At 49.2% G+C, this 15648-nt stretch overlaps 5 protein-coding genes across 5 annotated transcripts; 4 read left to right on the top strand and 1 right to left on the bottom strand.

The window, feature by feature from the left end:
• Positions 1-291: 291 nt before the first annotated feature.
• Positions 292-3811, top strand: CI109_102622 (uncharacterized protein; the record flags this gene model as incomplete). Its single annotated transcript, XM_065967166.1, has 20 exons — positions 292-563; positions 630-644; positions 812-896; positions 1084-1152; positions 1222-1326; positions 1398-1438; positions 1497-1616; positions 1684-1804; positions 1858-1957; positions 2006-2057; positions 2113-2380; positions 2422-2498; positions 2594-2642; positions 2713-2922; positions 2993-3082; positions 3140-3196; positions 3272-3352; positions 3422-3496; positions 3552-3702; positions 3777-3811. The coding sequence occupies 20 exons, from the start codon at positions 292-294 to the stop codon at positions 3809-3811; spliced, it is 2073 nt and encodes a 690-aa protein (XP_065823238.1).
• A 361-nt stretch (positions 3812-4172) lies between these two features.
• CI109_102621 (cofilin) lies at positions 4173-5662 on the top strand (the record flags this gene model as incomplete). Its single annotated transcript, XM_065967165.1, has 6 exons — positions 4173-4175; positions 4249-4266; positions 4703-4941; positions 5234-5310; positions 5483-5536; positions 5637-5662. 6 exons carry the CDS (start codon positions 4173-4175, stop codon positions 5660-5662), a joined length of 417 nt encoding a protein of 138 aa, XP_065823237.1.
• A 923-nt stretch (positions 5663-6585) lies between these two features.
• On the top strand, positions 6586-7925 carry CI109_102620 (uncharacterized protein; the record flags this gene model as incomplete). Its single annotated transcript, XM_032006340.1, has 3 exons — positions 6586-6647; positions 7524-7751; positions 7829-7925. 3 exons carry the CDS (start codon positions 6586-6588, stop codon positions 7923-7925), a joined length of 387 nt encoding a protein of 128 aa, XP_031859361.1.
• Positions 7926-8636: 711 nt separating this feature from the next.
• CI109_102619 (uncharacterized protein) lies at positions 8637-12682 on the top strand (the record flags this gene model as incomplete). The annotated part of the gene is made up of 9 exons (XM_065967164.1): positions 8637-9740; positions 9794-9880; positions 9941-10533; positions 10605-10750; positions 10818-11027; positions 11084-11343; positions 11404-11554; positions 11611-12563; positions 12647-12682. 9 exons carry the CDS (start codon positions 8637-8639, stop codon positions 12680-12682), a joined length of 3540 nt encoding a protein of 1179 aa, XP_065823236.1.
• Positions 12683-12845: 163 nt separating this feature from the next.
• Positions 12846-15224, bottom strand: CI109_102618 (uncharacterized protein; the record flags this gene model as incomplete). Its single annotated transcript, XM_032006338.1, has 6 exons — positions 12846-12878; positions 12961-13101; positions 13194-13335; positions 13508-13743; positions 13836-14512; positions 14729-15224. 6 exons carry the CDS (start codon positions 15222-15224, stop codon positions 12846-12848), a joined length of 1725 nt encoding a protein of 574 aa, XP_031859359.1.
• Between the last annotated feature and the right edge of the window lie 424 nt (positions 15225-15648).

Raw genomic sequence — 15648 nt, 5'->3', positions numbered from 1 at the left:
TACAGAAGAGGTCACGTATATATCACATCATACATATCAATAACCGTCTACCAACGATATCATAGCTGCATAACGAATGAGTGCGGTCAGTGATTTATCTCTAATCGTCCATGTTTTGTGGAGGGAGGTCCAAGCGCGTGTCACTTTATATTGTGGTTGCCCTGAAACATGAACGCGAGAACCGTTGATTTCTTTCTTGTTTCGTTGATCTTATCTATATCACATCATATATTGCACAACTCATCTTATTCTTCTTCCTTACACTAACGTGAGAATTGGGACGGACATACGATGTACTCGCCAATTATGATGGAACGACGAGGTTCTCAACATGCCTCTTCATCAATTGGCACAGGTCCAGGTACACCGACCAAATCTTCTTCAGCAGGAGTTGTTGACAGAAGAGGGCATGGTCGTGCCAAGTCTTTAGGAGCTGCTTCTGCTTCTTTTGGAGGAGGATCGATATTGGGTAGTCCGAAACCTAGTCAGGGGGGATTGAGTCCTAATCCCTCAGGGGGAGGAGCGGGAGGGGTGGAATATGAGTGGGCTGATATACAAGCTAGGTGAGCTAGCGTGTTGCACTGATAAGTGTTAGGAAGGGGTAGCTGATCATAGACTGTGCATCGTAGGACATTCTGTAAATGGTGAGTTGGTTGTCTAATTCCGTCGATCTCGGTTCAGCTCCCCGTTCTCTATCATTTGGCTTCGATTTCGATACGGCATCCCTTCTGATCGGGGCTACAACTGGACACTGGCCAAGCAGAGAGGAAGCGCTGGAGACAGGCTGACCTTCGTTGATAATTCGATGTAGGCTCAACAAACAGCTCGAGAGTCAAGGACTCGAACCAATGACCGATCTCGTGCTTGACTTCTCGAACGGTGTTAAGCTCATCCAAGTGAGTGTACCCCACTTATGGTATCCTTCTCCCATACTCTCCACCACGCACAAATGTCTGATGGAAAGGACCAAATGCTGATCAATCGCTATTCTTCCTTCGTAATAGCTACTTGTCAGTCCAGCTTCCGGAGCTCACTCGTTCATCAGCAAGGAGAAGGCCAGCTGATCAAAGGCACGTCAAACAGGAGATCATGTCAGAAGAATCACTAGGCCGATACGTTAAGAAACCCACCATGAGAGTCCAGAAAGCAGAGGTCAGCTACCTTATTGCGGGCGACCTGAGCAGAAATAGCTGACATACTTGTCTGCATTCTCTCTTACAGAACGCAGCCAAAGCGCTCAACTTCATCCGAGACAAAGGGATCAAGTTGACGAACATCGGACCAGAAGATATTGTTGACGGGAACTTGAAACTCATTCTGGGAATGGTAAGCCGCCATCGAAAAGCTACTGGAAACACATTCATCCACATAGCTAACTGGTTTGCGACCTGACACAGATATGGACACTCATCTTGAGATTCACTATTGCAACTATCACGTAAGTCACGGTCGTATATGTTGTGGAAGGCGAAGCCTAAGCTGAACCATGGTCACAGCGAAGAGGGTCTGTCCGCCAAAGATGGGTTATTGTTATGGTGCCAAAGGAAGACCGCTCCGTACAACCCAGAAGTGGACGTACAGAACTTCAAAAAGAGCTTTGCGGATGGTTTGGCACTGTGAGTCGCCACGTTGGATAGGTCGTTTGGCTAGTGCTGATGAGTTGTGGCTCTCACTGCGACTCAGATGCGCATTGATACATCGACATCGTCCTGAGCTGCTTGACTACCATGCCTTGGACAAGAACGATAAGCGAGCCAACACAGAACTAGCGTTCAAGGTCGCAGAGGAGAGGCTTGGTATCCCCGTGAGTTTCAGCGCTCCCCAGACCACGAGATGTAACTGAAACAATTGACGTAGCGATTGCTCGAAGTGCAAGATCTGTGCGATGTTGAGACACCCGATGAGAGATCGGTCATGACATACGTGGCGGAGTTCTTCCACAAGTTCTCGAGTGAAGGTGAGTGACACCAATTTGTACTAAGCTGACAAAGTGCAGACAAAGCAGAGACTGGAGCCAGAAGGGTGGAGAAGTTTGCGGAGCTCATGCAAGGGCTTTGGTGAGTCGTCGCTGCCTTGATACGGTTTACTTTACTGACGTGGACCTCGTTACAGGACGAACAAGAACGACTTTGAAAGACGGCTGTCGCTGCTGTTGGAATCGTTGAGCTCTACACAATTCTCTTGGTCAACAGCACCTCAGCCAGACACATACCCTGACGCCATCGCCCACCTCAACCGTTTCAACGATTATAAGAAGACAAGCAAGCGAGGTTGGGTCAAGGAGCGACAAGAGCTCGCTGCATTGTATAGCAACATCCAGACCAAGATCAAGACATACGCGCTGCGACCCTGGGAGCCGAAGGATGGCCTGCGCCTTGAGGTGAGCCATAGGATCGGTGGGACTGGGCTGATTCTTTTTAGAATTTGGAGAGACATTGGACCGACTTTTTGGTAGCTGAGACAGCACGAAGTAGGGCAATCAACGCCAGTATTAGAGAGTGAGTGATCTGAAATAGCCTTTGCTGACTGAATACAGTATCAAAGAAGCGTTGAGGAAGAACTTTGCTCGAGCGGCGGAAAACTTTGTAAACAGACTTCAACAGGTCGAACAAGCAATTGGCGCGTTGAGGGGGCCACTCTCAGTGAGTGCGATGACTGCAGACATCCCAGCGAACGCTTTCCGAGATCTAATGATATGATGTATCCCTGCAGGAACAAAAGCAAACTCTCTCGTCGCTCGCGGATACCCTTCCAGCACTGCGTAACGTTCTCAATACCGACATCGCAGCTGTCAACGACAGTTGTCTGGAGGCGAAAGTGGAAGAGAACGACTACACAGTACTGACTTTTGACGATCTGGAATACGAGCTAGAACTGGCAGAAGCAGGTGTGAAGAAGAAGATTGCCTTTGTGGATAATCAGGTGAGTGCAATACGCCAGCTGCTAATAACTAGTCAGCCTGATCAGAAGCTGATGCATGAGCCGTATATAGATGGTTTCGGTCAAACATACCAATGTCACACCTGCCAAGCTGGAGGAGTTTGAAGCGACTTTCAAACATTTCGCATGGGAAGAGACCAATGTGAGTGTAGCTAGTTCATGTGGGTTCTGAGTACAACGTAGCTGACGAATAACATAGACACTTGGGGTTTGGGAGATGCACTCTGCATTGGCGAGTCTTGGTATTGTGTATGCTGTAAGTGTGCATTCCAATCCGCCCGGAAAACTGTGGGATTCACGTAAACAGGCGGACTAACGGTGTACATTGTAGGAGGAAGAGATTGGGGTCATATATACCGAGTTGGAGAGCAAGTTTGGTGCTGTGACATACGAAGCGTGGTTAGATCTGCTTGTGAGTGCATCACACGATGAAGGCAGCTGGAGGCGATCATTAGTGCTGATTCGACGACAAACAACCTAGGTCGACCTCACGAAGGACGATGCTTCATCACCAGAGCAGCTGAGGGAAGCGTTCAGGGGTGTGGCAGGCAACAAGGTCAGCTGGTAGTATACTCAGACCACGATGCGTACAAGCTGATCCGTCATATTAGCCATATATCACCGATCTCGACTTCCAATATGCGCAACTACCCAAAGAAACGGTACGGTTCCTAGAGGAGGTCATGCCGATTGAAGAGAGTCCGGCGCCATTGGATGAAGGACAGGAGAGGCCACTGGGCGGCACACAAAGGGCTTTCGATTGTGAGTGAGGACGAATGCAGACTAAGCCCTGGAATGACGAGGTGACCCATTTGCTGAATGACTGTATGTCACAGACAACCTGTTCCTCGAAAAGTCCTTTGCGTATTGATGATGGTGTAACGAGAGGGTCATATGTGTGAAGAGAGTCCACGAATATAGTTGCTTGTGCATGTTGTCTGTTTCATGTTACACGATACGATACGATAAGAAACGATACCATGCATCATGATTGCATAAAGTACGTATGAATATATGAAGGCTGAAAAGTGCCACACTCGTCAACTCCGATAGTCACTGCTCTGTTGTGATGGACTCACCACGCGCCACGCATCGCCCTGAGACCCGCCTCGCAACGCTGTACGAACGCTCCCATCGTCACCGTCACCGCTTTAGTACATCAGTGCACAACGTTGATAAGGCAATTCACACCTCTCCAGCTCACATAATAGAACAAAGATAGATTCGCAAAGATGGTGAGTACGCTGCGTAGCCGGTATGCGAGTGTGAAATGATACAAATGCTGACGTTGTTTGTTTGTTGGTACAGTCGTCCGGTGTTCAACCTGTATGTTTGGCTCGTCTCTCTTGTGGTGCGGTGTGGTGATGGGTGTTGTTCACTCTCTTTCCATGATGGTGCGCGGGAATGGTGGCGGTGAGGTGATAGCGGTGGGAGAGGTGATGCTCGCTGCCCTCGCCGCAGCGATGGTGGCGTATCAACATCCTGCTCCATCGTACCTCTCATCATGAGCTACTTGACCCACTACTTTTATCACGCCTCATGTTCTCCCTTCATCGTTCAATCTTCTTTCCTTCGCTACCTACCCTCTGCCCACCTTCATCCATCTGCATCAGACTGGTATTTCCCATCCTCCCTCACGCCATTCGCTGTTTGTTGTTCAGTCAACTACCCCACCCTTGCTCTACTGTGTGGCCTGCCCACCCACCCACCCACCCACCCCACCTCCGCTCGGACGCTCGCTAACGCTCGCGTCCTCGCGTAGTCGCAAGAATGTCTCGAGAAATTCCAAGAGCTCAAAACTGGTAAAAAGCTCTCCTACGTGATCTACGGTCTATCAGACGACAAACGATCGATTATCGTCCTCAAAACTTCAGAGGATAAAGATTTCGACAAGTTCATCGCGGAATTGCCAGAGAAGGAATGTAGATGGGCAGTGTACGATTTCGAATTTGAATTGCCAGGTGGGGAAGGTACGAGGAATAAGTTGACTTTTGTCATGTGGTGAGTTGGACGAGATGGGCTTTCTTCGGTCAAGGTGGAGTGGGGTGCTTTGTGTGGTTTGGGAGGTCATGCTGGAGTATCCCACTGAGGTTTACATTATGGGGCTCGGCAAGCCAATTGGGCTCCGTCAAACGTTGGAGAAGACAATAATTGGATAGGTCGCGATGGAGCGACGCGGCAGTATCTATCGTCGCAGAGGGCATCATGGATCGCATGGAGCGGTGTACGAGAACATTGCACAACCCCAATCGTGCGTATACAACCCGCTAATCTCTTGTGCCCCACCCCTCAGGTCCCCCGACGACGCCAACGTCCGAAACAAGATGGTCTTCGCTTCTTCCAAGGACGCTCTCCGACGACGACTCGAGGGTGAGTGTGGTGCTTTATTCACAGATATGTGCAATTGCTGACGATAATACGTCCTATTGTCGCCTTTTCTTCACCTCTGCGTGCACGAACTACCCTCCTCTCAACGCACAAACAACTACTTTCGCCGTATCATATCTTCGTTACTCTCCACCTCGGCCTGCAACCAACCCAGGCATCCACATTGAGATCCAGGCTACCGAGTACTCGGAGATCACCAAGGAAGCTAGTGAGTGGCTTTTGTGGCCTGCCGAGATGTTGCATAGCTGATCAAGGTATGATTCACTCTTTACTCTCTGCTTTCCTTGCATTGTTCTTTCCGTCCCTAGTCTTGGACAAGGCTCTCCGAAGGTAGATGCGAAACCGATAACCCTCGGCTATCAATCCTGTACGTTTTGCGTTGGACGCTATCTCGGTAGACTGTGCTGACCTTTGTGTCCAGATCCATGTCTCTTCCTTTCTCTTCGACCTACAAATACAATTTCATTTCTTTGTCCTCACTATACTTCTTTCGTAACGAGGGATGGATACCGAGTGACAGGTGGAAGCAGCCGGGCATGCAAACAAGATGTCTGGTGTAGCGTGTTGCGTGATCGGATGATATATGAGCAGCGTGTATTTTCCAGTTGCAATCAACATGTTGTCACTTGTTGTGCTGACATTTAGAAGTTCCAACGATCTCTGACGTGGATTTGCCAAGTACGGTTTTTCAAGTTGCCTCTCTGGTCATGTTAGGAGACTAGAAAGAGAGAAGCCAAGCAGGAGCTCATTGAGGGTACCGAAAAGAGAGGTGCGGCGCTCGTTGTCCAGTTAAGCAGGAAGGGATGGTGTAAGTGTGTGGCGGCAGTCCGTTTCCGAAGATACGTAGTCTTCGCTCACTTTTAAAGGTGCCGTGCGATCTTTCCCACGACGGTTTGTGGTCCTCGCGAAGGCAGAAGACGGTACTCGCACGATTGAAAATCTTCAGTTTGATGATGTGCGTTCAATATCGTGGGGGGAACGCAACTTCTTATCTCCGCAATGGGTATGGGTAGGGCGGTAGAAAATAGTCTTGGCTTTCTAAGCTGTTCAGGCGGCAAAAGTCCAAGTGTCCGTTTTTCTTAGCGCGGCTCGTTATCGGTTGAGATTAGTAGTAGGCAACTGTGAATGTAAAACTTGCTTGCGCGATGGAAGACGTGTTTACAACAAAGGAGTACGTGTATTCACCTTTCATGTAAGTACTGTGCCATCCCCCCCTCGGTTTATTTTAAAGGACATCCCCAAATCTCTATCTAAAGGATGTCGGATAAGAAGGGAGCGTACTTGAATGGAGTACTTTCGGGTTTACCCGTTCGGATAAGGTGCGTTCTAGAATACTGGAGTGTATGTGTATGATCGAGAGTTACGTAACGACGAGTATCCCTAACACCGGTATCGGGTTACCCTGTGTTTTGTTATTGCGATCACCGCTTATGGGATGAGTTGGGTGGCGTGTAGTTGAGTCACAGTAGTTGCGCTGACGCATGCGTAGAATGGTGTCAATGAGTGAGCGGTGGCATTGCATCGCATCGCATCATTCATACAGTTGATTACTTATCTCAATCTTGTCTTTTCATCTTGTATCTTATTCAGCAACCGTCACCAACCGAAGCATACATATAGTATATATCCATACATACTTATACTCGATCCATTACTTTGATCAAACTTAGATCAATCACAACCATTCAACAAGCACACACCCGTTTACCGCATTCGTCTTATCTCAATCGTCTTACACCTTCCCGCACACCTCGACTTCCCGAGTCACATCACATCACATAGTATTCTCTCATCGCCACCACTCCATCCTTACTCAGGCTAGTAGTCCATTAGAGAAATAGATATATAAGAAGGAAAGAAGAATCGGATCGACCCATACTTAAAGCAACCCATCACAACTACCGTTTTAACATAGTTGCCACTCGCTTCGATCAGTACTACATACATACAACTCAACTAACACATAAATACCGCTCAATATGTGAGTATCCTCTGCCCACCTCATCCTATCATCTCTCCCTTGCATGTGCCGTCGACGATGCCTTCCCTTCGATCTTGACCTTGTCGGTCATGCGATCAATCACTCCCTTTCCTTTGTCCTTCCCTTTCAGTATCTAGCCCAATTCATTCCTTCCACATATTGCTTATCGCCTTGATCATGTTCCTCTTGCTGACTTATCCCCCTCTCTACCCAGGCCCGCCAAGAAACGTTGTCAATTCCGAGTCGTCTACAACATCCCCACCATCTCCAAATCCGATGACTCAGCCACCACCCCTCCTGCTACCGAAGGGTCAGAGGTCAAACCTGAGATGACGGCGAACCCTACACAATGTCCCTCAGCGGCATTACGGATTGCAGGCGATTGTCCTCATTGTCAGAGGGTATTCTGTTCTGCTCATCGTACACCCGAAGCGCATAACTGGTGAGTTCTTGTTCCTCTTATTAAACAGCTTCCTCTTCATAGAGAAACCAAGCTGATAGTTTGTTCGACTCTCGCAGTACCGGTATGCAAGCTTGTCGAGATGCCGCTTTCCAGGCCAACAAGGAGAGGCTGGAAAAAGAACGTACAGTCGCGAGCAAGATCGCTCAAGCCTAGTAGCGTTTGGTTCCCCGTATCACCACGCAATCCATAGCATATAGCATGGCAACAAAGCCTCCCCGGAAAGGAAAGGATAGGGCATATATACCCCCCGCCTCCATAGTGTAGAAGAGTAGTGTAATATCTGATTTGTCATAATAGCCTCCGTCTCGTCTCGTATCCAAACGAACATTTGTAGATTTTCCCCGTTCATCTCGTGTCATGAATTCGCATAACGAAAGCTGTTTGTGCTGCGTAGACGTTAAGGTCTAATAGTTGATCGACGGTCCCAGGCAACGAGAGTAGCATCATTACGCGGGAATGTGGCACGTGTGTTGACTGTTATCACCCGTATTGCACCCATGTATCCTTGAGTACTCGCAAATTGCGATTCTGACCGATCAGTAGCATGAATACATACATGCATGACCTGTAAAATGACTGAGACTGTCTCGCGAAACGCATCGGTCGAGGACCAAGACAGGACAATACCAAGGCCGTAGCGGGAATACGGTAGAGCAAGGTCGGATTCAATTCGCGTGGGCGTGCGTCATGACGACATGCGGAGGTCGGGCGGTGTGTGTTCGCTCATGATTATGTTCAACAATAACGATTGATTGCTACTGTACATGTGTTATTGTTCTTCTTCTTCTACATACTCAAGCCTTGGTTTGTTAACCTCAACCAGACCCGACATTACGACTCTGTAACGTAGTTGACAGCCGCGCAATGTCGTCTTTCAACCCCAATAATATACCTTATCAGGCGTATACACCTCGACGACAACGTTCGCTCAAACCAGATCGACCGTTACCTCCTCCGCCTCCGCCCGACGAGATAGCGGCCAGCGGTGAAGATGTAGGCGCTGCCAATGCGTTTGAGATGGCTCAAGGGTTCACTTCACCACCTTCACCGCCGAGAATGTCGTCCTTGTCCCTTGGAACAGATAGAGCACTACCTACACCTCCGCCTCCGTCTCGACCACCACCTCCGCCTCCCCCCATCGAGCTCGGCCATGACGATGACGATAACGAAACACGATCAGGAGGTGTTGGAGGTACACAAACACAGATCTCCTCTGCTCATCTACATCCTTACCATTCCTCTCTGCCCGCTTCATCGATGCAACCACCTACGATCTTGACGCCCCTTCGAGCTCATTATCTGAAAAAGACACTTGTCAACATGCAAGTAGCCTACGAATTGAACCTGATCACCGATCCTGTTCTCGGTGCGAACGCTCTTGGTCTGTTGGGAGACCCGTTCGTCCTTCCTGACGCAGCGAAGAAGGAAGCATTTGCTCGAGTATCCGAAATCTCAAGGACGGAAGGGAGTGTTGGAGATTTACCATTTATGCGATTCATGTTCCACCAATTCTTATTACCATTCCCATTCTTGGCCAGTGCTCCCCCAACATTCTGGTCAGCAAAAGTCCAACCTTTCCTCTCATCCTTCTTGTCCACGACGGGTATAGCAGCTCACGCAACGATGACGGACCAAGAGCGGGAAGTTCAAGAAAGTCTGATGACCAAAGAGGAGAAGAAGGAAGTCCAAGAAAGGAAGAAACTATGGGCAAAAGTCGAAAAACATCTAGCGTTGATGTTTGGTGTTGGGATCAAGTTGACTTCGGGCGAGGAAGTCGTCCGTATCGGTCAATCGGAATTGAGAAGATTGGAAGAGTTACAGCAGGAACGAAGGAGGAAATGGATGGAGAGACACGGCGGTGGTCAAGGTGAAGGTGGACCAGATGCACCCCCCATAGCGTTCGAAGTCAATGTAGTGGGAGTCAGGATGGTCGTCGAAAAGGGTAGAGTGAGAAATAAGAGTCATGAGGTGAGTGTAGTTCGTTAGAGCGAGGGCTAGTCAGTGCTGATGCTATAGTATAGGAATTCATCATCCGCACGAGAAGAAGTGGTATCGCAGATGTGTTCGTCTCAAGACGATATGGAGACTTCAAGCGACTCGCTGAAGAGGTGAGCGAACGTGGAACAGCTGACGGTCTAGCATGACACTTACAACACTTTGTCTCCCAGCTCCGCTTGGCTTTCCCAGACTACCCACTCCCTCCCCCTCCACCCAAAGACAAGTCCGTCACCGCGGCGCCATCTCCTACTGTCGTCCAGACCAACTACAGCGCCTACAACCCTATGCGAATGATCTATGGCAACTCCTCGCCCAACCCTTCGTCTCCCAGCGGTTCGTCGACGCCCACGATGCCCGACTCGCCCAACAGTGCTGCTCAGACTAGCAGTCCTCTGTCTCGAGAAAAGAACCGTCTCACTCTCCGAGCATACCTCAACAGCATCCTATCATTACCATTCGTAATCAACTCTCCGATCTTACGATCGTTCCTTCTGTCTGCGCCCACCGCACTCACTCCGCCTGAAGCGTTGGATTGTCAGAGACGTTTAGAGGCAGATGCGGTACGAGAGGAAGGAAGGAAAAGGTTCAGAGAAGAAGCGGAGAAGAGGATCGAAGCGTTGAGAGAGGGCTTGACACAGTTCAAGGGCGACGTACTGAGTAAGGAAGGTGGTCTGAAAGGAGTGTTTGAAGTGGTCAAGCGGGTGGAACGCGTTGAAGATCTACCGAGAGCAGAAGCTAGTGTGTTGGAGTGGGGACGGATCTCGTATGTCACCCACCATACTCCGAAGAGTCGGGGAGTGATAGCGGCGAAAACTGACAATTCCTTTCTTGTAGACTCGCTGCGACCATCTTCCAGTTGTTTGTGGCATCAGATACAGCCTCGGACACCCTCACCTCCCTCAAGCGATTGCACGGTTTGATGCCGTATTTCGTACTCAAAGGTATTCTCAAGATCTCGAATCCAATGGCCATGATTCGAGGCGAGTTGCCTTTCTCATCCGGTACTTGGACAGTCTAGCTGACTTGACCATTTTTACGTTCTGACAGGTGTCCTTGACCTCTTCCTCGCAAGACCGTTCGGTGGACAAAGTTTGATTCAACGGATGTTCTCTTCTTCTCTGACAGAAGATGTGCGATTGTTGGCAGAAGACATCGAAGCGGTACAAGATAAGATCGATGATCCCGTCTTGTGTCAGAAGATTGAGCAGTATGCGAATGCTCCTTTCGAAATCCAGGAGTACTACAGAAAAGACGCAGGTGAGTTGCGATATTTACGATGACTTCGACAGTACCAACTGATCGCTCCGGAACAGCTTCAGAAGGTGTAGACTTGCTGGTGGTCATCCTTCGATCACCCGAAGTCCCGTCACTCTCGCGTCCTCAATTCCAGAGAGTTGCGAAAGCCACACGAGCGTATAGAGAGTACAAAGATGCTCAAGCAGAGCTGGATGATTCGGACGACGATATGGGACCGGATAGCGAGGATGCTTGGTTGTATGAGGATCTGAGCGTGTTGTTGAAGTTGTGGATGAGGAAGAGGGAGAAGGAAGGGCTGTTGGCGTTGATCTTCGAGGTGGGTACGCCTTCTGATGCGATCAGAGGAGATGCTGACGGACTGGGACTATGTTTATAGGGAGTCACAGCGGAACTGCTCAAGGATATCATCACTATTTTCTACGCGCCTCTTGCGCAGGTTTACAAGGCGGCCAGCATCGCTGATTCGCTCGGTGATCTGCAAGCGTTCATCAATGATATGATACGGACCGTGGAACAAGTCGAAGAGTGTAAGTTGCATGAAAGAGGACTTTCACTATGTTTCTCGCTGATAACGGATTCGTAGTATCGCAAGAAGACCCCGGTCGTACCGTTCAAACGTTTATCGATCTCGTTCAACGTCACGAGCAATCTTTCTACTCGTTTGTCCACAACGTTCACTCGAAGGGCCAAGGTCTTTTCGACAACCTCATGGGATGGATCGAGTTGTTCTTGAACTATGCTCGGACTGGACTTCCCCAACCTTTGGATCTCGAGATCATCCTGCCTTCAGGGGAAGAAGCTCGACGAGAAGTCATGAGCGAAGTGGACGCCATCGCCAATTATCATTACAAATTGAAGGTCGCGCACGAGGAGAAGATCAGAAGGAGATTCCGATCTGCTGCCGCTGGTCCTCCCGGTGCACCAGGAAGTGAAGCGACGAACGATGAAGCTGCCCTATTGGAAAGTGTCATGCAGACACTGAGTATTGGTGAGACAGCGATGGGTGAAGCTGGTGAAATCGCAGATGAGGAGAGTGAGGGTGATGATGAGGAAGAAGAAGAGGAAGAAGAAAGACAAAGAGCAATGGCTGGATTCGGATATCATGATCCTGATGACGATGACGATGGAAGTGAAGTAGGAGGATCCAGCTCGTCAACACTTGCACCACCGCCAGCCCTCGGTGGTGGTGGTGGAGAAAGAGATAGCAAAGAGAGGATCAGAAGAGGATCTGGAGGATCCGGCCATCGAGTATCATTCGAGAAAATCCGCTCGTCATTAGATTTCAAACGAAAACCCTCTCCCGACACCGAGAAGAGTGGAGCATCAAGTCCGAAAGCACCCGCCGTCGCTGGCGCAGCAGGAGCAGGATCGAGCAATAAACAACCTTCGAATCGAACTCAACAAGCTCAAGCTCAAGCTCAAGGTAGAAGTGCGGCGAATGCGAGAAGGAGAAGAAGAAAAGAGAGAGAACAAGGTTTGCTGGTACAGCCTGAAACTAAGGCTATAGCAGAACTGAGACCTCTTTTCGTGGAGATTGTGAGTGCTTCGCTTTCATTTCCTCTACACGGCTGTTATGACGGGAGAGAAGGCGAAAGCTGATATGGTGGATTTGAACACAGCTCCGACCGAATTTGAGAGTCCGTATACCGAAATGAAACGTAGAGACGTGATCGATGGATTTAGCTTTGCACACTTGCTTAATTGTATTAAACGACTACATTATGGGATATCGATCTTGGTCTTTCTGTCTGCCACGACGTTGCATGGGTGACTGCATACCGGGCTTTTTATCCTATGAAGTGCTCGGCACAGAAACGCCTAATCTCGTCTTCGAGCAGCTCCGAATCGGGTCTGTCAAATAAGAAGTAGACTCATCAGCTCGGATCATCTGATACATGGAGGACCTGCTAGTTGAACGGACTGCGCAACTCACAAAAGACACTTCTCGTACGGTGTAACGACGTAGCATGCTTCCCAGGTCATTCTTCCTCGGATCAAGAGCCCCGTTGGCAAGTTTACCGTTGGCGGGGAAAGTCGACAAAGCGGGTATCGTTACGTATACGGCAATAACAGTCTGTGTGTGGAGGATAAAGGACAAGATTAGTGATTGGATTCATCAGGCGGCAAGTCAAGCTGAAGATAACACCCGGGGAAATGGAGACAAACCTTTTGTACCAAAGCATTGACACGCATGACAGTGTTGATCCATTTCCAAGACATACGTTCTTCGTACCAATCTTCATCACCGAATGGCGAGGAGACTTTATCTTGCGAATCTTCGTAGACCGGAATGACGATACAGGCGAAACTGGTTTGAAAGATCAGTCAGTAACAGTCATATTGCTTGTTACCAGTTGCCGATCGTGAAGGTAGAGAGGTCATGCCACGTCAAGTCATGTCATGACAAGCGGAACAAGGCCCGCGTTACTTGATCGACTGCAAGAAACACGAGGCAAGGATGAAAGACAATCACAACTCACGCTGAGTGTGAGAATACTGGTCCTTTTCTATATAATAACCAATCTGCACAGAACTTGATACCGTCCTTGACGACCCACCCTAACGATCTGAAATGATGATATGCGACATAGGACACGAGTACAGGATCGTCGGGTAACATTGGCGTAGGGGTGGAAGGGGAGAGGCCGAGGGATGTGCCTGGCGGAGGAGTGAGGAGGAGGGAGAAGAGAGAAGGGCCGAGAGGAGGGTATGTCTCCTATGAAAGTTGAGAAACGAAAGAGTCAGTACACAGTTGACCTGGAAAAGTCGGAGTCCTATCATTCAGAGGAGAGGGCAGCAGCGACGTACCGTTATCGGATCATATATCTTTAATACTCCCAAACCCAAAGAAAGGAAAATCGCTTCTTCCAACGATAATTGAAGATGTTCCATCTCCTCCACCAAGCTCTCGTCAAAAAGATCTTCTTCCTCTTCTTCGTCCTCATCTTCTTCTTGTTGAGTTTGGGCAGCTACCACTTGCTCCGTCGCTGCTTGCACTGGCAAGACTGACGCTTGAGTTGATGCACTTGATGTAGACGCTTCTCCAGCAGCAGCAGCAGGTACCGGAGGGGGAGCGGGTCGTCGTCTGAATGCTTGTCGTCCTCTATTCCTATTCTGATCCGGTCTTGTCGGTCTCACTAAGAAGGTTTGTGGTGTCAAAGATTTCGGGTCGATCGTCCCAGCTCCCATTCCAGTAGAAGTTGAAGGTGTAGGTGATGTCGCTCCTTGTCTGGAAGGTAGGTCCCTATCCCCATCTACATCTTCTTCCCCTCCTCGTCCCTCGTCTTCGTCTTCGTCTTGTATTTGTAACTCCGTACCATGATCAGGGGCTGGAGTGGATGTACCGCTCTGCGCCGCACCCGTATTCGCCGCAGTGAGGATAGCTTCGGCTTGTTTCGCAGCGTCGAGCATGGCTTGTGCTCTGTCAATCTTGAATTGACGTCGTGCAAGTCGACGTTGTTCTCTCATCTGTTCGGCAGCAAGGGCTACGAGGGGGAGGGAGGTAGTCAATCAGCACTGTGTTTCCTGTCATGGGGGGTGAAGGCTGGTCGCTCGCTCGCTCGCTCCGAAGTATCAAAGGTTCATCTGTCGCGCCAGGTCTCATTTACTTCCAAGGAGTGTCGAGCACCCTGGCTTGGAGAAAAGACCAGAAGGAGCAAGTGTAGCTACAGCGAAACAGACACAGAACCGTCAAAACTCACTATCACCCCCTTTCAACAAATCAACCCTTCTCTGCCTCCAACTCGGTTCACTCCTACTCAAACTCCCCTTTCCAAAGAAGCCTTTACAGAACAGTGTCTCCTTACTAAACTCATCATCTATCCATACACTCCTCGTTATATGATCGTATGTCCCTATACAAATTGGGAATTCGATGGTCGGACTAGCTCTCGACGAAGAAGGGAGGATGGATGGGATGTAATTCGATAAAAATGATGCCGATGGGGATGGGGATTTGCCTTTGTCTGACCGAGTCTGGGACTGCGAGGAGGGGAAGATGAGGTTGATAGGTAATGGTTGACCATATTTCTTCACGTTGGCGAGATGTCGAGCTCGTCCTGCTGTCATAGGTTGTCTGTTCTGTCCTTGGCCTTGACCTTGACCTGGTGCAGGTGTCGAAGTTTGAGTCGTGGTCGAGTTCAATCCCGGCGCAGAGCCACCTGCTAAGGACGGAGCCGGCGCTGTAGTCGTAGTCATCTTATCCAACGTGCGAGATTGAGTGTATGCAAGTATTCTCGATTCGATCAAAACGAGAGTGAATCAATCAAAAACAAAATGTGAAAACGAAATCCTACGAGAACGAGTGCAACAATCCAACTTTGCGGTGGAGGTCATTTCGACGAGCCCTTCGTGGTAGACCTTGATTCATGACAGAATACCGTTTGCATCCCTCTTGACATATCTATGGTCCGCATTCGTATTCGTACTAGTACTAGAAACTCGCCTTGCACGACAAGCACCAAGCCTCTACCAACTTGAAAACACAAAAGAAGAGAAATAATAAGAAAGGAGATATCCATCCAGTTTCAGACGGTATCGATTACGAGATTAAATTAGATGTATGTGGAAATCCTAAATTAGAGAAGCTTCATTTTGGGTATCATCCCCGAGCGATCAAACA

Source organism: Kwoniella shandongensis, chromosome 4 (assembly GCF_008629635.2).
Source record: "Kwoniella shandongensis chromosome 4, complete sequence".
Lineage (NCBI taxonomy): Eukaryota > Fungi > Basidiomycota > Tremellomycetes > Tremellales > Cryptococcaceae > Kwoniella > Kwoniella shandongensis.
The sequence above is the reverse complement of the archived record's forward strand: the minus strand, read 5'-3'. Positions and strand labels throughout refer to the sequence as shown.